This window comes from Gallinula chloropus, assembly GCF_964237585.1.
Source record: "Gallinula chloropus genome assembly, chromosome: 3".
Lineage (NCBI taxonomy): Eukaryota > Metazoa > Chordata > Aves > Gruiformes > Rallidae > Gallinula > Gallinula chloropus.
Window position 1 is genome coordinate 34,949,843 of NC_140087.1, and position 26,909 is coordinate 34,976,751.

The following is a 26,909-nucleotide window of genomic DNA, read 5'->3' on the forward strand; positions in this document are numbered from 1 at the left end:
ATCATGACCATCAGAATCAAAATGATCCTGGTAATTTTCTTGAACTACAGAAAGCAGGAACCTGGCATCCTGCACGTTCTCATCTAGTCCCACATTTTAATGCACGCATTTATTAAGATGATAAACATATAATTAAAGTATCTTCTGCATTTCAGCTTTAAACAAAAATCTCATATTTCCAAGGGCCTGTTGTAATCAATTTGCAAACTCTTCTCTGAAACTTGGACAGATGCATGGACAACTTTGTATCAACTGATCTTACAACTGAATTTAGTATAAAGGGTGGAAGTCTGTGTAAATTTATTGTACAGTTACTTTAATGAAGCAATGTCGCATCAAGCATCGACTCCAGTCCGAGTTCAAATTTCACTCTTCAGAAACAACATACTGTTTGTACAGAGCCTCCTGATGCCAGGGCTTACTGCCCTGCTTCCAGCCCCACGAAACACAAGATGAGGCTCTCTCTCAGGGATAGTTATTTAAGCAGCTCCTAGCACTTTTCTGCCTTTGAAGGGCGTTTACGTTGGTATTCCAGCCAAACTGTAGTTCAGGAAATGACTTTTTTCCTCCCTGTGTTTCCAAATGGATATCGCGGCTCCAGCTCCGTCCCAGGCCGATACCCAGTGCTGCTGCGGGCTTCTGGGCGGCCAGGTTTATAAAACCAGCACGCTGCTCCACAAGCTAGAGAGCAGACGATGCCCGCTTGCGTTGGTTTCGCCTGCAAAGCCATGGGCAGCCCCGATCGTTCTTCTGCCCGTCCCCTCGAGGGGACCCTGCGGGCCTCTCATGTCTTCCAGCTGCTTGGAGAAGGCTGCGGCAGCTCCAGCCTCGGCCACCGCGCACGGCGGCAGCGGGAAGCCGGTACCTGCTGAGGTAAAGCGTCCTCTTGTGTGGAATCAGAGCCTTCTCCTATCCCTGGCTGCCAACCTTGTGGCACCTTGCCAGTCCGGAGACCCCGGCACCCGCAGCGTATGGCAGTGGGTAACAGCCAGCAGCCCTGTCGCGGGCGGGGAGGCAGCCCGGCGCCAGCTGGCGGGGCGGCAGCTCCCGCCGCGCCTCCATCACCGCCTGGCGCCGAAACAAACGCGGCCCCTCCCGGGTACCGTCCCCTCCCGGAGAACCGCAGAGAAACACCCTCCGTGTCCCGAGAGAGAAAGCCCGCGGTCGCACAGCGCGCCCGGCCCGCATCGGCTTCGTGAGGGGCGGGCGCCGCCACAGCGGGGCAGCGGGACCCCACGCCCCGAACCGCTCCCCGCCCCCTGCCCAGCCACAGCGAGGCGAGCGCCTCTGGCTCGCCCGGTCCCTCCTCGCACACCGTAGCGATGCTCCCGGCTTCTCTGCCCTCAGAGCCTGTTTTCAAGATGGCGGCCGCACGGGCGCCTTTGCGCGGCCGGGTTCCTGCAGCTGGGTAGAGACCCCCCCTTCCTCTCCCCTCCTCCTCCTCGCTGCACCCCCTGCACGGCAGCGGGCCAGGCTGGGCCGCGCACTGGGATTCGCCGCCATGGCGGCCTCGGTGCATGCATGAGAGACGTCGCTGCGCTGGTCTGCGCTGCCGCCGCCATGGAGGAGCCGCCGCCGCCGCCGCCGGGGAGGTCAGTACCCAGCGCTGCCAAATAGGGAGCTGCGTGCGGAGAGCGGCTCCGGCTGCCCGCTGCCAGGCTGCAGCGCGGGGGCCGGGGGCTGCGAGTGCCAGCTGCCCCTTCTGCAGTGCGCGGGCGTGGGCTGCCTCACCCGCGGCCGCCGGGGCACGGCCGGGCGCGGCGGCGGGAGCGCTGCCTCGCTGGGGCTGCGCGTTTAACCTTCCCACCCAGCCCCTCCGCGGTGCGAGAGCTCCGGTCGCTGCTTCAAGCGCTTTCACAGAGCGCCCACCGAGCGAGAAAGCGCTTCGATAAGGAACCTCCAGTGGCTGCGGTGGGTAAGGCAGTGTGTTGTGGGCACTTGGCAATTAAAACCAAATCTCCCCTGGCCGTGCAGCAGGAGCGGACGCGTGTTTCTGGGGCGCTTGCACGGCCGGCTCTCGGGGAGAAGTTCTGCTGGCTGTTAGAGCCGGAGCCGGCGGTGGCGAGGCGTGCGGAGAGGAGGGGGTGTAGCTGCCGGAGCCCCCCGCCAGGCTGACGGGGCGTGTGACCTATGCTCGCTGATTTGTGAGCTGCAGTGATAAAAACACCGCCTTCTGGAAGGCTGTCCCGTCTGTGTAGCAGCCGCGATAGCAGCTACCGACCAGGTAGCCAGGCTCTCCCCGGCGTGCCGATGAAATAGCGGGGTCTCGGAGTATCGCTCCTGGTGACCACCCTTGGGATCGGTATTTGTCAGAAGGTGCAGTTTAAAAAAGCAGTAAATCTTCTGCAAAGAGGGCTAGCGTTACGGTGCCTCCAGCTTTTTTTCAGCTGCTGTTACCTCCTGAGTGTGCTGGCCTGGGGAATGGCTTTTTGCAAGTCTCCATCTGCGCCCTGCTGAGAGATGGGGATGCAGACTACTTCATGGTTTAGTGTTTCCAACTGGCTGTAGAAGTGTTGCAAAAATCCGAGTTATTAATTCCCTGGCAATTATTTCTCCTTTTAAAATAACATCCTGTTGATGCACTTCACTTCTCAGTAGCCGGCATTCAGGAAACGTTTTTTAAACTGCTTGTGTGATCAATTAGTACTGTAAGGCAATAGTCAGGTGCTTTATATTCCAGGTGTGCTGTGCTAAAAGCTTTGTGCTGTCATGTTCCTGGGATCATTCTTGGATATTGTGAGCTACTTTTTTGTACTGAGGTAATAAAAGGGAAGTGGTGATGCTCCAAACTCCAGTTTGGATCGAGGCTATGGAGTTGAACAATGTCTGGTTTGAGTTTTTGTTGATGCATTTTAATGATTTGTTTTTATTACGTCATGAGAATGCCAAAACCAGAAGGGATATAACAGTTAATTAGGTTTAACAGAAATGTTATGAAATACAAATGCCAGTAGGGCAGCTGAATTTGTAAGCTTCCAAGTTTCTTTTTACAGTATCTTCAAAGAGTAATAGTGCAGGTTAAGCAGAAAATTATTTAAAATTAAGTTTGTACAACAGCATGACCCTAGTCCTGGGCTGTCTTCATGTAGAAGAGTAATCTGCAGCACCCGAATGGCAAACACAGAGGCATTTCCTGTCTAGGGCCATTTCTGACCTCTGCTGGATTCTGCTTATTAAAAGACAGTTTAAATGAGTCGGATGTGGGTGTGGATAGTGTGGTGGCAACTTTACCCAGCAAATGAAATTTGAATTAGTTATTTCAGAGTGAGCTGGTGGGTGGGAAGGAGATGTCTCAAAACAATTAGGTAGCCTTAATTTGTGCAGGGTAATGCGTGTACTCCGCTGTGATTCACTTCTGTGTGTACTTGGATTATCAACTTCACATCTGCTTTAGAGCAGAACTGCTTCTCTGGCTCTACATAGTACTTGTTTTTTTCTTAAAAGTAATGCAAGAGTAAAGTATCTGAAGGTTTTTCAACATGACTAAAGTTGACTTGAGGTATTGGGTGTTCAGCCTTGTGGTCATGAGGTCAGAATCTTGTTGGAATCAGTGTGACTGTGCAGGCTTGAGAATTTGAAATCCCTTTCGTGGCAGATAGCTTTTAATCCTGCTGGTAGAGAGTAAGTGTGCTCTTAGAGAAAGAGATGTTCTGGCTAGCACTGCAGTGCACTGTTATAATGCGTTCTTTTTAAGTTAAATATAATTCTGTTGGAGAAGTACTCAGGCATCCTCATTAGTGATACACTTAAATTTCTTTTAAAAGAGTTTATTGATTTATTGTGAGATATCCTTATGTGTTGCAAATTTGTTTGGTTTTGTGCAGGGGTTCTGTGTCTTGTCAGGATATAAGTGTAACGGTACATTTTGTAAATCTAAGGTGAGCATGAACTGTATTCATGGCTTTTTTTTCTTAATTACACAGTCCTTGGTCTGAAGCATTTGATTGACAATCTCTCTCCAAAAGCAAACTGCTTTTCCTCGGTCTTCCTTTCTTTCCTGAAGCATATGCATTGGGGTTGGGAGAGAGCAGAGGCAGCTCTAAACTGAAAAATACTCAGGGAACATGTGAGCAGATGTTGATTTTTCAGACAAGACTGCATTTAGATATTGGGCAGTCTGCAGTGATTGTGGGTAAATGAAAAGATACTATTAAAACATTTTGGAAAGAATTCACATTGAAGTGTCAGTCCTTGTAACAAACAGAAAGTTTGTAAGATAAGATGTTTATACTTAGGTAATTTAGAATGCTAATTAAAGTGGGTGCAAGTTTGGTGTTTCTTGATTATGGCCTGTAGGCTTTAAATTTTCTGAGCCCAATTTTAGGCTTTCCCGAGAATTTTCTGGCACGAAATCCACTACAGAGAAAAATGAGGCCTTAAGCATTTCCTTTGTTGGGATGCCAATTTTGGTGGCACTGCAAAGGCGTGAAGAGCCATAGGGCTACTCTAACTTGTTCCTTGATTGCTTGTAGCCCTCTTTTCTCCTGGCATACATCCAGTGCAAGGGGTGAAGGAAGGAGCAAGGCGGTGAATAAAGTGGGACAGAATTATGAATAATGTGGCGGCTTCCTCTGTGCTGGGGAATTTATCAGTGGTCTGTCTATCAGGTTTGTTGGCTCTGTGTTGACAATGAGTTGGGCTGTCAGTCTGCAGCATCTGTTGTTTGGGGGAAGCCTGAGGTCATGTCATGAATTGTGCTCAGCCTATTTTTCTGTTTGCCAGGGTGTCTATATGACTGATGGAGTATCAGCAGTGAGAGTTTAAAACTCGTTTATTAACTTAGGATCGTAACTTCAGTGGGAAAATTATTTAAGCGTATAGTTTTGTCATCTTTTTTTTGTTGTTGTTGCTAATTTTTTCATGCATTTGTAAGAGGTGAGATGTAATCTCTGCTCTTCATGTATTGCGTTTTCTTGTTTACATGTGCAAGATCGGGATGAATGACTGATTGCTCCACCTACGCGCAAACACACAAAGTGCTAGTTGAGATGTCTTTGGCATTTGTAGCAGCAAGGATTAGTCTGCGTTGTGTGGCTGCTTGCGTTGTGTTTGTGTCTGTTAATTAGTGCTGTCTGTGTCAAGGTTGGTTTTACTCTTATGTAAGCTAGTGATATTGCTCCTTGTGCAATGCAAACCGTGCTGTGCTGAAAAACAGATCTACAGAATTTAAAAGAAAGGATAAGGGACAGGAAGTAGGTTGTGTTGGTTTTTTTTTTTTAAGGGAGCAAACTGGGATTTTCAGAGGCTTTTAAAGATTTGGCTTCCATGACAACCACACTTCTTAAATTATATGTGAACCATTATTTTAAACTGCGTTGAAAGTAGCTTTAGAGGACAATTCTTTAATGCTACAACTGCTAGTCAGGTAGTATGCTGACCTCTGTCAGCACAGGAAGATAGGGATATCAGCTCGTATTTCTTCAGCTGAATGGCTGGATTTGCAGTTCTATATGCCATTTATGTTTGCAGGGCTTTTACTTATTTTCTCTTTCGTCTTGAGTGTTAACTGCATTGATCCTATGTTTAGTCTGTAATCTATTAACTAAATAATTTTTGGATTTAAAAAAATAACTTAGAAGCTTATTCATTTAAAGAGCTGGTAGTTGTCCCATGCTCATCCTTGGCCAACTGCAGACATAAAGCCAAAGTGCAATGTTTGCTTTTAACACCTGAGTTTGAGCATTCCCAAATTGTCAAATGCTCCCTTGTGTCCAGTCCAAGAACTCTGTATGTGAAACCATATCAGCTTGCCATGGACCTTGATCTGGTTTATTCTGCATTCTAGACAAGACAGGATATAACTTTATTGCCCTGATGAATGTCTCCTGCTGTCATAGAGTAGAAAGAGGAAATTCATTCTGTTCTGGTAACATTTAATGGTATTGACTGTTGTGGGTCGCTTCCTAGTGTGGTATACATGAGTGATTTATTGTGCTCTTAGCTTACACGTGCTGCTGGTTTACTTGCCCAATGGCTCCTCTGAGAGCGGTATTTGTAAAGGTTTGGGTTTGTTTTACCATTTTAGCTATGAAACATCCATCCAGTAAGTGATAACAAGGCTTGTTACCTCTGCCTTTGTTACTTCTCAGCTGCACTGTAGAACTTTCCATGGGCATGTCCACTGAGCATTTGAGATGCTCCAAGGAGCGCAGAGTACTGCAGCTCCATTGTATTGCCTGGGTTTTCCAAAGATCGCAAAGTAGGAGTCTGGCATATGGTGCTTAAGCACCGGGTTCCACTAAGAACATGTTTAACTTTTGATGCTTCACCTTTGGGGTTCTTTTAGACTTTGACTTAACCTGAAAGATGAACTGCAACTCTGGGATTGAAACTAGTGGTGGCTTTTTCTTATCTAGGAATGAAACTTTCAGCCAGAAGTGTAAAGTTTCCGCACCGACGCATGGGGAAAGAATGGCAGCTACAGATCTTGTTGTCTTTTATCCAAGGTCTGTGTGTTTCCCAATTTATCACTGTGATATATGATACATTTAGAGTTGACCCTAGCAGCCTAATGCTTTCTGTTGTAGTATCTTTTTTCCCTGGTAGCGTGTAACTTCTCCTGCTGTGACTTCAATTTTCCTGAAAAACTATCCATTTCTTTTAGTATGGATTTTTCATAAGTAGTTCTTAATTAAATATACTTTATTTTTTGGGTGTGTTGCTTGAGACCTTGGGACATGATTTGGGCATGTGCCAAAAGCTTAAGTGCAGCACTTTTCCTTTGGATTTATACTGTGCTATGTAATGCTCAACCATCTTTAGTGATGAAAACATATTTCAGAGCTTCTCATTTGTGGAAATTTCAGTTTAAAAATATATTTTTATTCCCAAAAATGAGAGGATATAATTGATGTTGACAAAGTAGCACTAAGAATGAAGCATCATGACCTAAACCAATTAATATTTTGACATTAGTTGTTCTGAGGCATTGAAGAGATGGATACTAGCTGGCCAGGGTGGAACTTTCTTAGCTCTCTCTTTATACAATTCTAACTTTTGACCTTTTGGCAGCCTCACCTGGTATGCTTAAATGTGAATGTGGAAACCTGACAAATCCATCAACATTTCACATTTTTTTACATTATAGAACAATGTCAGAATTAAATAGGTCTGTTCTTTCTTACTGAAACAACATATGGTATAGTTTTAATGCAATAATTCATTTGTGAATGGGGAGGAAAAAAAAAGCTTAGAGCTGAACAAACGTGTATTCTGTAAATGCTGTTATGTCATAATTTAATTTGCATTAAAATTTACCATAATCCCATATGGAAAATGAGTTAACCTTTTTCTGTTTCCAGATTTACTAGTAAAACAGAGAAAGAAATTCTAATTATTAATTTTTTTTGTGAGATGAGAACATGAACTGCCAAAACTGTAAGAGCTCTATTTTATTTAATTTTTGTACTTCTAGTTGGTGTAACTTGCAGAAGAGAAATTACTTCCTGAGATCATTTAAATAGGTCTCAATTGATCTTATCTCTGCTTGCATTTAAAATATATGATGATGAATACTAATTTGTGCTTTGCTTAATTTATTTTTAACTCGTTGTTGCACAATTTCTGTCTTTTTGAAGTTTCCCTTATTTTTATGGTCAGTCAAAAGGTGCTTCAAGACCTCTCCATTGTTCTGTGACACTCTGTCATAAATGTAGTAATCAAGCCCTTAGAAGCTTCTGCCCAGAAGAACATAGGAGAATTCTGTGAAGAATGTTGAAGTATTAATAATTTTTACAAGACTGAACATGGTATTTTTCAGATTTTGAGAAGCAGAAGATTTTGTTTGGATTTCTCTCTTCAAATAAGTGTTGCTCTTCTGTATAGTAGTGCTGTAAGAACCTCTGAAATGGGGAGAACTGGCTACAGTCAGACATGTGCTTCAGGTCTGCTGCAGGAATCACAGAATTGTAGGGGTTGGAAAGGACCTCCAGAGATCATTGGGTCCAACCCCCCTGCCAAAGCAGGTTCCCTAGGACAGGTCACACAGGGAGGCGGCCAGGCGGGTCTTGAATATCTTCAGAGAAGGAGACTCCACAACCCCCCTGGGCAGCCTGTCCCAGGGCTCTGTCACCCTCACTGGGAAAAAGTTCTTCCGCATGTTGGTGCGGAACTTCCTGTGCTCTGAATTGAGGCCATTGCCCCTTGTCCTGTCTCCACAGACAGTCGCAAAGGCTGGCTACTTCCCCCTGTGTCCCACACTTGATATATTTATAAACATTGATCAGATTCCCTCTTAGTCTTCTTTTCTCAAGGCTGAACAGCCCCGGTTCGTTCAGCCTTTCCTCGTAGGGGAGATGCTCCAGACCCTTAATCATCTTCCTGGTCCTCTGCTGGACTTTCTCCAGGAGATGTTCACACTTGCTGCGTCCTTCTGTTCTAATTAAAGAGCTTAATTGAGAGTTACCAAGGGGGAAAATATGTCATTTGGAATCAATTAAAGATTAACTATTTACCTCCTAGCTTTACATTCGTCTTTTCACCAATTATGACTTTTTTTCCTTGTAGATTTCCGCAGAAATAGCGGTTGCTTTGTCAAAGGGAAGTCCTGCTACAAACCACTGGTGATTTTGCAGCAGAAATACTTGCCTTGTAATACTCAGGCCTTAGGTGGTTTGGGATTTGTTGTACTTGGTTTGTACTGTTAGCAGGGCTGTTGTAGCGTAAACCTGTGTTTCCAAGCAGGTGGCAAGATGTAGGTCAGGGCTTCATAGCAGCATTGGGTGTTCGCGTTTGTGCAGCAATGCTACAGGTTATAGTCTTCAAAGATAAACAAGGCACAAATAGTGAGCAAAGCATTGCTATTACAGGGTTACTGTTACATTCTGACTATTTACTAATGAAGTTTTAGTGTTTCTGTAATTATTTCTAGATTGACAAGCCCTTGTTTATAAATAAGCTACTGGATTTATGTCATTCAGTAAGCTCTTGGTGGTGATGCAGGTATTATCCTAAGCATCTTCTTGCCCAAGTATTTTGCTTTTATTATTGCTGCAAGTAAAAAAAAAAATAATTAGTTTTGCAACTGACCAAACTAGAAATTACTGTTCTTATCTACTATCAGCCCTCCCTTTCGCCCCTAACAACTAGGAATATCTGCCATATGAAACTTGCTAGTGTACCTTCAAGTATGTTTGGTTCCTTAATCAAAATTAAAGCTGTTGAAGTTGGAAAAATCCTATTAACAAAGACATTACAGCTAAGGTGGATTGTTTTGGCAGCACCATTGAGGAACCAGGGTCGGTACTTTTACTTACACCCATGCATCTTCGGGGCTCATGACTTCTGGCAAAGAGTCAGTGGAAAGCAGAAAGGACAGTCATTTAATAAATTGCTTTAGATGCTGCCAGAAGAGAAGTGACTGGGGATGTGATTTCACATTACACTCTATGTCTTGGAAGAACAGGTTGCTTTCTGCTCCTTGGTCTCTTCCCCAGGAGGTAACCGATCTCCTCCACTGCAGTCGTGGACCTAGCAGTGAGTGTCTGTAGAGTTTTCACTTCAGCTTATTGACTGATGGGTAACTGATGCACCAAAAAATTAATGTCTTCCCACCCCTGGTGAGTTCACATGATTATTGGCTTCTGTGCAGAGGGAGCAGGGATATGCAACCTGGGAGACAAAAGGTGCACTGGAACAGGTTTCCCTTTCTGTGTCAGCTTACTGTGGCTGTAGTCTTCGTAATTTCTGAGGCTCTTGTTATTGTGTTAGTAACCTTCCTTACGTTTCATATCTTATCATAAAAGGCTTTTAAAATGTTATTTCATGTTCTTTTTGTGTTAGAAACTTCTCTACTGAAGCTGTTCTAGTGAAAGCTTACATTCTGTAAACTTTGCATCTGCAGACTTAACTTGCTGAAAGATCTGAGTGCTTTTTTTCTTCCCCATTAGTTTCAGCAGCAAATGGTAAAATTGCTATCTCTATAGTAAGATCTCTTCCCTCGCTCCCTGCCCCATGTTCCACCTTTTTTTCTCCAGCAGGCTGGTGGTTTGTTTCTAGAAGATAAAGACCACTGATCACATATTTTGCTTTCCCCTGATTCCTCGGGAAGCAAAAATGTAGCTGTGTACATCTGAATTTGAATTTGAAAGTGTCTTAAAAGGGAAATTGTTATGCTGGTACTATTTCTTCTTTAAAACATTATTTTAAAATATTTAGTGAATACAGAAAAGCTGTCTTAGGGTGTTGTTTTAAGATGACAACATGACAAAGTATTTTTCCCTTTTTTCCAGGCATTATCTTTAGCATCTCACTTTTGTGTCTCCTTCAAACTTCCCTCTAATTTTAAGCTAAGTTTCAGGTTTGGTTTTTCTTACTCATTTTAGCCTTGACATTGCTATGCCTTACATAACATCTGCTTTTATGGTTAGAGAAATCGATGAAAGGTTGAATGTGACCCTTATAAATATTTATGTCTTGGCTTTCAGGAGAGGTGAGAGATGGATGCATTTAACTGGATAGGATTAGCCACCTCCTGGAGAAGTGAAGAATAGTGCAGATGTAAGGGTGATCATAGGGATACACAGATTGACTTAGAGCAGCGGGCATGAAAAGGTTTCTCAGGTCCTGAGGAAAAAGAGTTAGCAGCTTTGCTTTTTACTTACCGACTGAAGGAAGAGTTGTAAGGGCAGCAGGTGTTCTAGTGAGCGATGTGTTTATTTTGTGCTTACTCCCTGCCTATTTAATACAGCCTTCATGCCATGATACTCTGAAGTTCCCTGTTTCCACTCTGAGATTGGCAGAAAAACACCTTTAATGTCAAGTTATCCAGATGCCTCTTTTCTAGAGTAAAGTACTGTTTGCAAGATCCTTGTGAGCTGGAAACTTGGAATGTCAAAGCTTTTGTTACTGTTCTGGCCTTCAGCTCAAAGTTGCTTTCAGTACTTTTTTGTAGAGTGGTGAGGGGCTGGAACAGGCTGCCCAGAGAAGTAGTGGATGCCCCATCCCTGGAAGTGTTCAAGGCCAGGTGGGATGGGGCCCTGGGCAACCTTGTGTAGATCCAGGCGTGAGGTTGGTGGCCCTGCCTGTAGCAGGGGGGTTGGAGCTCTATGATCCTTGGGGTCCCTTCCAACCCAGACCATTCTGATTCTATGTTTCTACTGCTGGGATGTGGCACGGGTCTGTGTGCTCTTGTTCTCTCTGAAATTTGGTAAGGCAGCAGGTAACAGATGTCCCTTCCAATTCCTTACCCAAACCCATGGGTATTCATTGGCCAAGCAGTGATGTTTTCCAAAAGTAATGAAGCTTTTTTCAGGAGGAAGCTGATAGAGACCTTAATAGAGATGTGGTGCATTCGCCCTTCATAATGTGAAGACTTTTCTGTTTGTGTAAAATTATTTACAGAAGAACTTTGAGGACGACTGTATCTACAATTAATGTTCATGGTAGTGCTTCTCACCCAGAAAAAAGCCCCCCAAACTTGGTGCTTTCCTATAGCTTGCCCAAAATATGTTAAGGATGTTAAATTAAGAAACCGGGCATGTCCTTAGTTTCAAGTCAAATTTAATTATACTGTTAAAAATCTTATCAAGTATATTACCAAGTTTGTAATAGTAAGTGCTGTTAATAATACATTGGTAGCAGTCAGAAGTTACTGGTGAGTAAGATTTAATGTTGACTGCTCAGAAACAGCGAGCTCAGGCAGATGAGTTTCAAATGTGAGTATGAAGTCAAGTATGCTCATTACTGTGTGTCAGTATTAGGTTTTAATGTGAACAGTTGGTTTTCGTTCTCTGTTACTGTGTCTGGAGGTACAGTCACAATAGAAATACGTGCCGTACACAATTTAAATGCCCATGCTAGTGTCACAATTTTCATATCTTGCTAACCAGGCTATTTTTTCCCCCCTGTAAGCACTGTGCTAGATTTACACAGGATGTATTTAGCAAAAAAATACAATATTATTTGTGCAAACAGAGAAAATTCCTGCTGCTCTGTAATAATAATAAAAAAAGAAGTAATGCAAAAAACTCAAGCTTCTTTCTTGCTTTTTACTGATGGCCTCGGAACTGTGCTGCAGTCCTTCCTCCAAGGTTTTTTGTGACTTTCTCTTGCAGCCTTTGCAGCATTTTGCAGGAACTGCTTTGAATGCAGTAGCTGCAAACACTTCACAAATGTAGCAGTTCTTTAAGAGAAGACTGAATGCAAAATTGGGTTTATAGTCCTTTCTACTGTCAGTTCAGGAACTTTTCAGAATTAAGTCCATTTGTTTAAGCTTACAGCTTCTCTCAGAAGTAGTAATTTGTAAAAGGTGGGTAAAAATGTATGAGTGAGTGAAAAAAATAGGAGTGTGTGGTGCTTTCATAATGTGGGAATGTATGTAACACTAAGAGTTCACACTGGAGAGCAGTCCTGTACTTCAGCAGAACTTGAGGTCATTTCATCTAAAGTTGTTTTCCCGGTTAGGTTGTTTAATGCTCAGTCTTAGTTTCCCAAACTGCTGCAGGCTGAATAATGAAGTTCCTCCCCTGTGCTGTTGGTCCAGTGGTGCTGTCACATTCTCTTGTGCTGTGCGGACAAAACAAAACCCAGTGCTACCCACAGAAGTCAGAGCTGCTGATTCCAGAGTTGTGTTGTGTTGAGCAGCTCTGACCTGATACCGTTTTGTTTTTCAGTTCTAACACGTGCAGAGATAGGTACCTAAAACTTCTGTTTGCTTTCTGCATTGCCAGCAGTGGTGGGATGATGACAGTTTGTCAGTTAGCTAAGATAGTGGAAAACACAAGCACTACACATTGTCAATCAAATCGTTTTAAAGCTAAGGTAGGTCTCCCTAAATGTAGTTGCAACCCTTCTGTTTCAAAGATAAACAGTGTTCTGCCAAGAACATAATTGCAATGTGTGTTACTAAGAAGAGGCTATTGAAGATTTGTCTTCCTACATACTTTAATGATCAAGCTGAATCCCTGTTAAGAAGCATGTATTTGAAAACCAGACATTTTGTCTTTAAAACAAAGGCACTGAGTGTCAAGAACAAGTACTTGGTAATTGGTGGTGGACCTTGTACAGACCTTGCACAGTATGAGGAAAGGCTGATAGAGCTGTGTCTTTTTAGCCTGGAGAAGACTGAAGGGATCTTGTCAATGTTTACAAATATCTAAAGGATGGACGTCAAGAGAATGGGGCCAGACTTTCCTCAGTGGTGCCCAGTGGCAGGACAAGGGGCAGTGGGCACAAACTGGAACACAGGAAGTCCTGTCAGAACGTAAGGAAAACCTTCTTTACTCTGAGGGTGACACAGCACAGGAACACGCTGCTCAGAGAGGCTGTGGAGTCTTTCTCTGGAGGTGTTCAAAGCCCACCTGGACATTGTCTTGTGCAACCAGCTCTAGGTCATCCTGCACCTAAATCTAGCAGGGGGATTGGACTAGATGATCCCCAGAGGTCCCTTCCAGCCCCTGCCACTCTGTGAGTCTGTGAATCTTGCAGCTCTCTGTATGGAGCTGGCAGGGTGCCATAGGAAGCGCTGGGAAAGAGCCCTACTGATGCGTGCATGGTGTAATGTCTGTGAAACTGCAGGATGCTGTTGACGGCAGCAGCCTGTGGAGCACACGCACGGCTTCCTAAGTGTAGTGGTGGGTGATTAGCCTGGCTACTGCGTTGTAATTGCCTAACTCAGATTTATTGCTGTATGCTTGTAGTCCGATCTGTTGACCTTTACTGATTCCCAGCAAGCTTTTAAGCAGTGTGTGGGATGATAAGCAGTAGCTGAACCCAAGTTTATTATGTAAGTGTCTAATATATTTGAACTCCTGCTTGTGAGGATCAAGGGTAGCTGATATAAAGGGAACAGTAAAAAAATGTTTCCCCCATATAGCTGTCAGTTTTTAGCATGACCTCTTGTTATTGGTTGTTACAAACTTTGAAAGTTTGAGTAATGCTTCACTAAACCACAAAAAGTTTACACTGGTTAAAACCCATATGCTTAAGTGTGACTTTTAAGCCTTTTAACATGTCCCCCATGTGATCTTCAGTGGTCGTCTTGTTTGTTTATTTTTAATGACAGATGACTGTATTTTTCCAAAGGCTCGTGACCTTTATCAACTGCAATGGTTACCAGCCTTTTTGCTCCCTGTCCTGCTGCTTCATATGTCAGTTTTCCTCCTCTCTTGTGGGGTTTTTTCTTTCTTTCTTTTTTTTTTTTGTTTTTGCAGGCCTTTGAAGGTTTAGAAGATTTATCTCAGTTTTCACAACTCAGCTGGAATTACAGATACATTGCCAACACTTTGACTTTAGTTAAAAAAAAAGCATTATTGGCTACATATACAAATTGAGGAAATTCTGTATTCTGTCTTTTCAGATTCGGGTTGGAATGCACACTGGTATAACATACACTAGTTACTTGTTGGAAATGTTTTTAGTCATCTATTTTTTGTTGCATTTCAGAGCTGTCAAGGTGTGTGTGTGGTTTGGGTTTTTTTCCTCCTAACCGTACTGCTCTTGCAACTTTCCCAGTATTCCTGTTTCATGCCTACTGTCTACAGTCTCCTGAATTTCTAGGATAAAATTGATGAAAAGCATTTTTGCATATTAAAATTGAGGCTGATAGCAGCCTGTAAATAGAATGATATGCAAACTAAGCACTTCCAGTTTTCCTTGTAAGCATTAGGTTTAAACTGTCCTTGGCAAACAGTAACTTTGATTATCACACTTGGAGATTTCACTTTTTGGGTGTATGCCTAATTAAGATTAGGATGCTTTTCACTGGCTGTGGGGGAGAAAACGTGTAGTTCTTGGTAGCAAACAAGAAATTAGCTTTGATTAATGTTTCCCAGCTCCGGCTGCAGCAGTATTTAGGAAGCAACAATTCTGTATAATAACCAATACTATAATCTGATTTAGGCTTTGCCAGCAGTGCATCTTATAGGTTTGCAGATTTAATTAGTCTCTGGTTAGTTCATAAAAGTAACTAACACATGAACATTACAAATGCTGTGTCAGCAATCTGTTAAAATTATAACTCATTTCAATACCAGAGGGTTCCTGCTGATGATCATGTATGCCTAGTGTCGTCTGGATGAGGAAAAAGTGATGCCAGCATGACTAAGCTGATGCAGTTGCTTTAATTCAGACCCTGTGTATGTCTAGTACATTGTTGTACAGTAAGGCTTTCACTGGTGAAACTGGATCTTTGTGTTCACTGGCGTTAACTTGAGCTCTGAGTTGAGATACAGTCTGTTGAGATACAGTCTTTGCACACAAACTCCAAACTGACTGTGCTGAATTTTTACACTTGAATTGCAACCTGTGCCTTCTTCCCTCTAAGCAGACCAGCCAGCTCCAGTTGGATCATCTCATCAGCTGAGAACCACAAGAGTGGTTCTGTGGAGCATGATTGCTGTTATGTGATGTGACTTCCAGTGCTGCATGTTTTGTGATAAACCTGCTATGTTCTTAACAAATTAAAGAACAACTTACTAAATTGCCCAGAAAAAAAAATAACGTCTGAATGTTAAGTAAGTTGTTCTGGTTCCCGTTGTGTAGGTATCTGTGTAACTCAGTGTGAGATTGGAGGGTGCTTTTGAATACTTTTGGACTTCACACACACTCATTGGACATAGCAAGAAACAAAGTAGTGACTGCTGAGAAGAACCGGTTTATGGTCTTTAAGCATCTGTTCATTCAGCCTGGTGAAGAGGTTTGATTGTTACATTCTTAGAAGAGGTTACTCACTTAAAACCAGAAGGCAAGCAGTGTTTTCACTGGTCTTTTATAACGAGGTAACTTGTCCTAGTTTAAAACTGCCTTGGAACTGAGACTTAATGAGAGTAGAGCAGGATCTGCTCTGCCAGACCCTGCAAGAGCATCAGCACCCCACCCTGTGCATTGCCAGGCCAGTGAGATCACTGAAAAAATAAATAGTTCCATAAGCACTGGAACTAATGACTTCTTGTTTCATGTGGTTTAGTCTCCTGTGGTTGATGTGTCTTTGGCAAGATCAGAAGGGTGTGCTCCGTCTGAAGTTCTTGATGCAGTAAGTAGAGCTGTTAGCGAGAGTTCTCAGGAATAAAATCTTTCTGGTGTCCAGAAAGATGTAAACTTGTGTTCTGCTTTCTCAGTTCAGCATTTTACAAGATCCTTTTCTGTTATTTATCCACCTGTTTCCACAAGATCTGTAGGAGCAAGTTAAGACTTCTCTGTTGTATTTGGCCAGTAGTAGTTAATTAAATCGGATTGTTGGAAGAGACACAGACAGTGTGATTTCCCAATGCAAGGAAACTAGGCGAAAAGTACTGCTGATTCTGTGTAGTTGCCGCTAGGGTCAAGTTCAGTGCAGGACTCAGACCACTGGTAGTGCTAGGGTACCATGAGTTGTTTTTCTCAGGTAACCTCTAAAGTTTATCTATGGTTGTTGGTGAACTTGCCTGAATAGTTGCCTGCCGCCTTTCTCCAAGCTGTAACGTGAGAAGAGTAATTTCACACACTAAGTGTTTCCATAGTTTTGCAGAGAACATAGCTGTTCTGCATGTTAAGCTGTTTACTTCTGTTTATAGCTAAAGGCAACGAAAAAGCACAGTATCTGAGATGTTGTTTTGCTAGACTTACTGCTGTTCTACTGTCTGGCAATATTCTGGCATATTTCTTCCTGCAGACACTCAGACTTGCTCCACAAGAGCATGAGTAACATTCCTTGTCTGCCTTAAAAATAGTTGCAAGTAAAATGTCATTTGTGATTCAAGTGAAATTGATTATCGGGAACTGTTGCTAGTCTTGCACTGTGATTTAGGTTGAATGTTTCTTTGCTTCCATGTCTTTTACCACAGTCAAAATGGGACTACTTGGGTGCCTGCTTTAGTAATAAAATATGTGAGCAGAGGGAGGTAGGCAAAGTGCATTTTTTTCCCCTCCAAGCTTGTGGTGCATGTTCTTCTATATTTGTGTTAAAGCAAGAGAATTGCATGTATGGCACTATTGGGAAGTGGCAGCAATGAGAGGACTGTGCTGAGGTAATGAGTCTCATATTCTGGGAGAAGGTGGAGATCTTGATGTCACTTTGAACTTCAACCCATCCATGGGATTCAATCAGTTAGTGGTTTGTTTTGGCCTCAGAGTCTTCTCTTCCTCTCCTTTTTCTCCCTTGTCTGTATTTACCCTATGTAGATAAACATCAGGTTTAGTAGGGATAAGGGATAGTAAAGGAGGTTAAAACCCTGTCCTGCTGCCATCTAGTTTGCCCAGAAGCCTGAGGTGACCAGAAGATTCCATTGCTTTGTGGGGCTTTTTTAACTGTGAAGAATTCAAACGGTATGTTACTGGTGGGGCAGTGATGCAGTTCACAGGTGTGGCTGTTCACAGGCTGAGAGTAGTTTCATTGCTGTGTTTCACTTGATAATGCACAGATGAAGCTGTCATTGTGCCCAACTGCCGCTCAACTGAAATGATCTTATTTGGTGGGACAGAGCAAGTGTCCAGGAAGGAAAGGGTATGTGACAAATGGTTTTGGTAGGGATAGAGTTAATTTTCTACTTATCTGGAGTAGTGCTGTGTTTGGGGTTTAGGATCAGGACAATGTTGATAACATGCTGATGATTTTAGCTGTTGCCAAGCAGTCAGGGACTTTTCAGCCTCTCATGCTGCCCTGCCAGTGAGAAGGCAGGGTCACCCAAGAAACTGGGAGGGGACACAGCCAGGGGATCTGACCCAGACTGACCACAGGGCTATTCCATACCATATGACATCATGCTCCATATATAAGTATGCAGTGGGCCAGGAGACAACACAGCTTGGAAGCTAGCTGAACATCGGCTTCAGGTGGTGAGAAATTGTGCAGTTGGTCACTTGTTTTGCATATTCTATTGTTGTTATTGCTGTCATCATGATCATCATCTTCCTTTACTGTCCTATTAAACTGGCTTTATGCCAACCTGCAAGTTTTACTTCCCTTTCAGTTCTCTCCCCCATCCCACAGGTGGAGTGAGGGGTGGGCGAATGGCCACACGATTGTTTTAGCTGCTGGCTAGGTTAAACCAGGCCATGTGATTATGCACTTATTTATATTTATCATACTTTATTTTTAAAGCAAGTCCTGATATAAGAGTGTGTGCATGCCCCCCATTGTGGTTGCCTTACATCTGACCTAGTCTTACAAGAGAGTGCCAGCACTAGAAGTTGTCTTTGAGCTTGCCCAGAGTTTACATATGAAAAATGATGGCTTTGCTTTTTTTTCCCCCTTCTCCAAGTGAGTTTACAAATAGATCAGCTCTTAGTATTGACTTAGTGGGCAGTTGTATGACTGCTAGAATTGCTCAAAGGAAAGGCTTTAGGAGTATTACCAGTATATTTCCCAAAGTGCCAAAGTAATGGAAGCTAATTAAAAACTTCCTATGTAGGCCCTGTTATTTTTTTGCTACCAGAAAAAAAGTTCTGATAATAAGCATACTTAACATTAAAATCAGTGGAAAATGCATATAATGCATTCAATTAGAAGTTTTGTGAAGAGCGGAGAGCCTTTTCAGTGAACTTAGAAGTTTCCTTTGCATGAGTTCAGGGGTGCAGGATTGAAGGGGAAACCTCTGATGTTGTTTGTGCCACTGATTAGATTGACCATCTTGCATTGTGTTTGCATTTTTGAAGCTTTGTTTCGTGTGCCTCTTAGTTCAGGCTTGCTGTAAATTTTCTCAGAAACAAATATATTGCATATGCATGTATGTTTATACTGTGTTCTCCTAGTGATGTGCAACCTGCACATCCTCTTTGTTGTATGTAGCCAATGCTTTGCTTGATTGGAAAGTTGCCCTTATGGGTGTGGAAGAGCTGGAGATAAATATACATTGCTGCGGCGGGAAAATACAGAGGGGTTGGCTGTGGCTGAGATTTCTCGATGGATTAGCTTTCTAAACAGATACTGAAAGCAAAAATTATGTAACAACATGGTTTTTAACTTGTTCTCTGCAGGAAAGAGTGCAAATCAGAAGATGCTACTTGCAAGATCTCTGAATCTGACCCTGAGGAATTATCAGATGAAGCAAGTGCTGACACCTTCTATGGAACTTCTCCTCCGAGTACACCCCGCCAGATGAAGCGAATGTCAACAAAGCATCAGAAAAACAACGTTGGGAGACCTGCTAGCCGCTCCACTTTGAAAGGTAGATGTGGTATTACTCTTTTTGGCCTAAAGTGTCCATGAAGTCATAGTAGTAGTCCTTCAGTACCTGATAGAAGAGAAAGACAGAAGATGGAGCCCAATGCTGAGTTGCAGTTAAAGGAGGTAGCTATTGTAATTTTTAGCAAGGTGAGACTCTTGGGTATGAGAAGAAAAAAAAAATTACCATTGGAGTGGTCAAACAGGGGACTGTTTGCCAGAGAGGTGGTTGGGTGGTTGACTCTCTGTCTCTGGAGATTTTCAAAACACAACTGGATAAGATCATGAGCAGGCTGAACTAATTCTGAAATAAACCCTGCGTTGAGCTGGTGGTTGGATAAAATAACCTTCAGAGGTATGTTACAATCAATTTTTTTCTGCAGTTCCTGGTAATAGTGTAGTTGCTTCTCAGCCCCCCCATTTCATGTTCTGAAGCACTTCACAGTCTGTTTTATAGAAAAATAGAGCTTTCAGTGATTATTCTTTACTCTTTAGTATCACTGAAGCAAATTATAATTACCATCGTTTACTTCTCTTGATACTAATCATAAGGTCAAATCTGTGGGTAAAACAAAGATGCATGAAATATATTTTTCCTAATGTTACTAAATAATTATTTCTAATACTAAAACCATTTTTTATGTTAAAGTATGAATTTTAAGCTTTTCTTTCTTTAATTTTGCACAGATACAGAAGATTGTAATAGCTTGTTGAAAAGATAATTTTGTAGCTACATCTCTTCAAGCTGTCCTATCAAGAAAAAAAGAATGAGAATGTGCATTTTTAGTGGATCTTCTGAGCTAGTGACAGGTGCACAAAAAAGTTTTAATTTTAAGATTGTGTGTTCAGTATTTTCATACAGATTATGTCTAGGTGTCTTGTGTGGTTTTTAAAAACAGCTGTATCAGACAAGGCTCTTTGCCAGAGCTGGTACGACAGCTTGACTATTGCCAGGTAATATTTTGGAAGCAATTTTTTTAAATGGTTTCATATGAAATAGGAAACGTTGTCACAGAGTGCATTTACTTGCCAGGGTCACGTTTTCAAGGTAAAGCACAGGGGAGAAGGCTATGTAGTTTAGTGTGAATAATGGAAACTAGTCTATTCTTCAGTAGCGTGGAGTAGTGGAGTGCAAGTTCATGCAAGAAGAGCCCATGCAAACTTCTTCCAAAGCTTCTGAATAATGTCACTGTGAAGAGAGCATTAACCAAGAGACCTCTTCCTTAAACTGAATTGAAGAGAAATTCTGTTATACTTGCCAGTTAGCTCTTCTGGTTTCACCCCAGCTGGGAGCGGAGCACCATGGAGTTACTCCCTCGTAAGAGGGTGAGAAGAGGTGTTGGGGTGGGGAAGGAGAGGAAAGAGAAAAATCAAAAAGCAAACCTCAGGTGCTGGGTTAAGGACAGTTTACTGGGACAGCAGGGAGAGAAATAATGATAACAGGACTTTATAGCAAAATATACAAAACTGGTGATACACAGTGAAGTTTCTCACTGAACTTCACAACTTGGGCTGTACAGCTCAGAGCTGTCCCTAAAAACGGACCGTCCCTAAAAACGGACCATCCCCAAACCATGCATCTCAGAAAATTTACTCTGTATTTTGTAAAAAAACCTCAAACCAACAAAACACCAAATGACTCCACCAAAAAACCCACCCCAAAGCAAGTAACTTCGAAGTGGACTAGTTGCTTGACCTTGAATATGTATGCATACATTGTTACTGAGAATGAATTGTTTTTACTTCATTGAGGGAATTCAGTCAGTTGTTAGTTTGATATACCTAATCAGTTAAAAAAAAATTGAAATAACTTTTCAGACATTTGCATGTAACAGACTTAATGTATTTAAGCACCTGAAAGAATTATTGAAGAGTTAGCTTCTTGGCCTATGTAAAAGAACTCCAGAAACCAACAATGCCCCGTCTGCTTTTCAGTATGAAACTTATGCAACTTCATACTTGAAGGGGAACCTCTGCCCACCTCACTTTCTTACCACCAAGTTCCTCAAGTTCATTTTGTTGCCTTTTTTTTTATAATGAGCTGTTTAGTATCTCAGACTTTACCATGTGCCCCCTTTCACCAACTGATCATTGCTCAGTTGTGGCACTTGTTCCATGTAGCACGAAAGGTAATTGTAGCTCAAAATTTGTTAGTACAGCTGGACTTGTTTTACAGATTAATGTAAGTCGGTGTTACAGAACTGCAATAGAATTAGTAGTAGGAACTCATACAGTTATAATATTGATACTTATTACAGAATTGTCAGGTATATTTGAATCATTGGCACCTATTTATTTGATTGAATGAGAGGATTTTGAAACAATTTGTAGATTATTGTGTCTAGACTTTAAGAATTAGGAGTATTCAAGTATTAGGGCTATTTGGGAGTTTAATAATGAATCATTTTTTTAACTTACCTTTCTTTCAGTGTGTTTCAGTAGGGCAAAGTATCTGAAGATTAATATTGAAGGAGAATAATATGTTAAAAATAGAAACTAAAGGACTTTAGAGGACATTCTGTTAGCTAAAGTTCAGAAGGTGATTTTTAAGTGTGTCAGGGTTTTCATTTATTTTGCAAGGTCACCAAAATGTGTAACATGAAAGTGCTGTTTAAAAGTTGATGCATTTCTAATCTACCTCAGATTCTCGGTGGGAATGTGTATGTGTGTGTGTTTCATCTCTGCCAACTGCCTTCATCTCCCTCCATTCTTCCTGCCAATGCAGAATGCATCTTCCTGCTGCTTGCCTGTCTGAGCTCTTTGGGCTGTTGCCTCTTTGTCACAGTACCAGCTGTGGCAGAGTTCCAGCTGATATGCTCAGCAGGACTCAAGGTCTTGTGTTTTCTCTGGTGCTGGTAACTTCATGAGTTAGTGACTAGTGAGGCTGAGGTACCTCTGTTGGACAGTAGTGTTTGAGTAAATAACTGTGCAATTCACAGTAGGAATTCCATAGCAAGTTCCTTAGAATCACTGATAGGTTTCTGCTTTCAGGAGGAAACCTGTATTTGAGATTGATTTTTATGTCATCTGATGTTTTCCTTGGTAGCTGTTTTGAGAAAGTTGTATGAATACCTGAAATAAAAGTAGTGTGAGAGGCATTATTGAAGTCCATACTTGTAAGAAATAGCTTCTGTGATGGCTGAGATTCTTCTTTCTTTCTCATATCCTTCAGAATATAATTTCCCTTCCCCCTAGCCCCCCTGCCCCAAGTTAAGTACCATTGCATGCATTGTGCCCTGCCCTGGCCCTATGGCAAGGGTTACATTATACTTTTTAGATATGGGGAGTGTTAACACGCAGTCACACTGCTTGTTGGTCATTAACAGCTGAAAACAGGGTTTGTAATGGAAATAGACAGCGAAAGGTGCTCTGACTCACATACCTCTCCACTTTCATTTCAGACATCTCTGCAACTTTAATGCAGTGCCTTTGTACATACCTTTGATAGTCCTTGAGCTACATTACCACACCAGTTCTTTTGCAAAACTGCTGTCTTACATGAGTAGAGATTGTTAGCAATTCTGTGATGAAGGAAACAGATTTATGTATGACTGTACCTTCTTTTGTTGCAGATGCTGGAAGATATGTAGTGAAAGAGACAAGAATGAAGGGCCATCTGATAATTGAGTCAGTGAAGTGCATCATATAATGACAGCATTCTTGTCATGGAAATATGTATGATGCTAGGCAAATAGCACAGATTAAAAACTTCTGCTGGTTTTGTGCTTTCCTAGAAACAAGCTAGAGATTCTGGAATGTGTTTTGCAAATTGTTGAGAACTTGAGATGCAGCTGAAGTCAGAGAGCGTTGAATGCGAAGTGCTGCTCAGTGTTCTGAAATGCTGTTCCTGTTTTTGGCACCCAAAAGTATGCTGGCTTGATGGATCTTTCTCTATCATGATTTTCCATATATAGAAAGGGTATCATGTTTCCATTGAGCAGACTTGTTTTGCAAATAAGCTTGTTGGTATTTCTGGTATTAATGGATGTCATAGTGAGGAGCACAGTAGCAAAGGCATTTACTACTTCTAGAGTGGGGAATGAGCAGATAATGCTTGGAGTCACAGAGAACAATGAAAAGAAGACGAAGTATTCAGGCACTGTTCTCAAAGTCTTTTCTGTTCTTGAAGAAGCAGGGGCCCTTTGACTGTGTGGCTTGTGTTCCAACTGCTGATCCCTGGACTGCAGCTAGTCACCAGTGCTTCTCTCCAGCCTCCCAGCAGAGCTGTTCTAACAGCAAGTAATTCCTCCTGTCCTGATCTGCAAAGCCCAGATTGAGGCACTTTTGTTGGAGCTGCAGGTCTGCAGGCTCCCATGGAAAGAGCATGAGGAGGAGATGGCACAGTTAGGCAGGAAAGGTGCAGTGCATGAACACTTCAGAGGGCTGCCCAGAGCTAAAGTCAAGCTCCTCAAGAGCTGGGATTGTATCATTCAAGCAGAATTTCAGAATCCATACATGCTTCAGATTTTATGAAATTGCATGTGCAATGGAGTACTTTTAATTCTGTTTTACTTGGAAAGCTTCATAATGCTCTGTAGCATTTTGAGGTTTTGTTTGGGAGGTTGTGTGACAAATGTATGCAAAATGAACATGGAAACCATTCTTTTGTTCAGACTTAGCTCTCAGTAGGTGGCATACTCAGGATAATGAGAATTCTCTGAGGCGCTTTCTACAAAAGAGGCAAAACAAGAGAAGAAAAAAATCTTATTAATTTAGCTATGCTAATGGTAATTTCCAAGACTACATTTTACTTCTATGCATGCCTATTAAATGATGTTTTATGCCTAACCTAAGAAATGTGATCAGGAGCTGGGTTGAACAATGGTTTTTCTTGTTGCTGCAATGACATTTTTCTTCCTTTCCTTTTCTTACAGAAAAGATGAGTGTGCCAACTCAGACTGTTCATAAAGACAATGGGAAAAGCGTTGAGAATGTGGAGGAGCACAGCTATAAGCAAGGGAAAAAGATCCGAGACACCCTAAGGACGACAGAACGAGATCACAAGAAAAACGTGCAGTGCTCATTCATGTTAGACTCAGTTGGTGGGTCTCTGCCAAAAAAAATTCCAGATGTTGATCTCAATAAGCCTTACCTCAGCCTTGGCTGTAGCAATGCTAAGCTTCCAGTCTCTGTGCCCATGCCAATACCCAGAACTGCACGCCAGACTTCTAGGACTGACTGCCCAGCAGACCGCTTAAAATTCTTTGAAACCCTGCGGCTTTTGTTAAAACTTACCTCAGTCTCAAAGAAAAAGGACAGGGAGCAAAGAGGACAGGAAAACACCTCTTCTGTCTGGCTGAACCGATCCAACGAACTAATCTGGCTGGAGCTGCAAGCTTGGCATGCTGGCCGGAGCATTAATGACCAAGACCTCTATCTCTATGCAGCCCGTCAAGCTATCCCTGATATCATTAATGAAATCCTCACCTTTAAAGTGAACTATGGAGGCTTCTCCTATGTAAAAAATGGAGCCAGTCTCAATGGTACTTCAGGAGAAGGAGTTTGCAAAGCAAAACATGGATCTAGTCCTTTGGGTTACCCAAGCTACCATGAACACCTCCAGCGCCAGCGGGTCTCATTTGAGCAAGTAAAGAGGATAATGGAGCTGCTAGAGTACATAGAAGCACTTTATCCATCTCTGCAGGCTCTTCAAAAGGACTATGAAAAATATGCTGCAAAGGACTTCCAAGACAGAGTGCAGGCACTCTGTCTATGGTTAAATATTACAAAAGACTTAAATCAAAAACTAAGGATTATGGGAACTGTATTGGGCATCAAAAATCTTTCTAACATTGGCTGGCCAGTGTTTGAAATTCCTTCTCCTCGACCATCTAGGGACAATGAACCAGAGGATGAAGAAGTTGATAGGGAAACAGAAGTAAAAGAATCCTCAGGAACGTGCACAGAGGAGAGCGATGGTGAAGAACAAATCTCTGAGGAGAGTGTTGAGGAACTTAGGCAAGCCATCAAGAACAATTTTACTAATAAGCCAAATTTTGACTTTCAGGACCATTTTCCAAGGAGGCTTGATAGGCTTGAATCTGGGGATTACGCTGCCTCTTGGGTTATTCCAGAGTGCAGTACTGAGGCAAGCTGCAGCCAACACTGTTTGACCTCTATTTACAGGCCGTTTGTAGATAAAGCACTGAAGCAAATGGGGTTGAGGAAGCTAATTTTAAGACTGCACAAGCTAATGCATGGTTCCTTGCAAAGGGCGCGTATGGCGTTGGTAAGGAGTGATCACCAGATGGAGGTAGGTTGCTACTGCTGTGAATGGATGACAGGAGTACCTCCCCTGCTGTACTGTGAAACTGGAGGAATTGGGATCTTATGAAAGTTTTGTTTGCTTTGTTGGTGTTTGAAGGATAGTGTTACGGTTGAAGAGCCCAGTTTTACTTCCACTGAAATGAAGCTGTCATTTGACCTGAACTAGAATGTGTGAAGTGCAAGCTGGTTGGTTCTCTGTTCTTGTTTGTAATTGAAATGACGTTTTAATGATAACTTATTTTTCATTGCATTTTCTGATGTCTAAAGCCTTAAGTCAGGAAAAATTCCAATGGAAAATTAAGCACAAAAAATTAACTATGAGGAAAAAATAGGTATGGAAGCTATCACTTTCTTTTTCTTGTCTGCTAGACATCCTTGATGAAAATTTTGCTGATGTTTTGGGTTTTTTCCTCATCTACATGAATGAAGAACTGTGGTGGCATGTTATGCTTGAGGCCGCATCAAAAAAATCTCTTAAACTTGAAATCTATGAAAGCATGTCATGTTAGCATGGTCTGTTCTTCAGCTAACTCTTAGTTTATTATCTTTTTCTTTGGGTCACTTTACATTCTTAATTAAGAATCATTGTGAGTTAATAAAAGCGAAATTATAAAATAACCAGTAAACGAAGGACAAGTATCATGTGGTAAGTTTTGGTCACTAATTGTTTCAATGTAGAATATTGTTTCTTAATATGAACTTCTAGGTATTTTTATATTAAGAACTAGTAGTAAGGATTACTTGCCCTCCTTGATGAAGTGGCACCGTGTGTGAAGCCTAGCCATGGATTCTGGACAAAGGAGTGTCTTACCTAATGTGCCTGTTCAAATATGGATGCCACATGTGGTCTTTGACATGCTGCTGTTGTGTTGACTTTTGCATTTTCAAAAGGATCAAGAATTGTTTCTCTCCCTTGGAGGTTATTTTTAGGATGCATACATTTATGTTTATGAAGTTATAGGATTTTGAAAAAGTTCTTCTGCTTTCCTAGTGTAGATATTACCTTATTTTTTTACAGTATTAGTTGAATTTTTATTTATTCTCTGATTGGTTTCAATTTGGTTTTGCATTAAGAAAATCTTTGTGTATTTCTAGAGTAATGTGCCTGAGCAAAACCTGCAGTTATCTGTTACAGTAACCAAAAGTACCCCGAAGCCACGTACAGTTAGATACAAATTAAGCTTAATATATAGGTAGAAATACCTTAAAGATAAAGGAAATAAAACATAATTTGAGGGAATTGAAAGCTACTTTGGATATATTTTTAAAATTGCTAAATGCCTCATGTTTTGACTTCATAAGGGTTCTTAAAGCGAGTTATTGAAACACCAGTAGCTAGCATCTTTGCTGCAGCTTCACAAAACTAAGTTTTTTTGGTAATTTAGCACTAGAAGAACTGTGTAAGGTTAGTATTTTCACTCTTCTCCTCTACCGTTGCCACTTCTTTGAATGTTCATTTTCAATGATTATTACATTCTCTCTGGAACATTGTCCTGTCTTAAGAGATGACATTGTGACTAAAGGTGAATGATACAAAATTGCAATCTTCTCTCCTGCTGCAAAA

The 26,909-nt window shown here is 41.9% G+C and overlaps 1 protein-coding gene across 1 annotated transcript in view; it reads left to right on the forward strand.

Annotated features, from left to right (window-relative positions):
- Window positions 1–1,457: 1,457 nt before the first annotated feature.
- The window catches only part of MAP3K4 (mitogen-activated protein kinase kinase kinase 4), a 71,199-nt gene continuing 45,747 nt past the window's right edge, over window positions 1,458–26,909 (forward strand). The window contains exons 1-3 of the mRNA XM_084261219.1: window positions 1,458–1,592; window positions 18,892–19,082; window positions 23,953–25,331. Coding sequence (XP_084117345.1) covers window positions 1,522–1,592; window positions 18,892–19,082; window positions 23,953–25,331 — 1,641 coding nt within the window. The 5' untranslated portion in view covers window positions 1,458–1,521. The remainder of the gene's footprint in view (window positions 1,593–18,891; window positions 19,083–23,952; window positions 25,332–26,909) is intronic.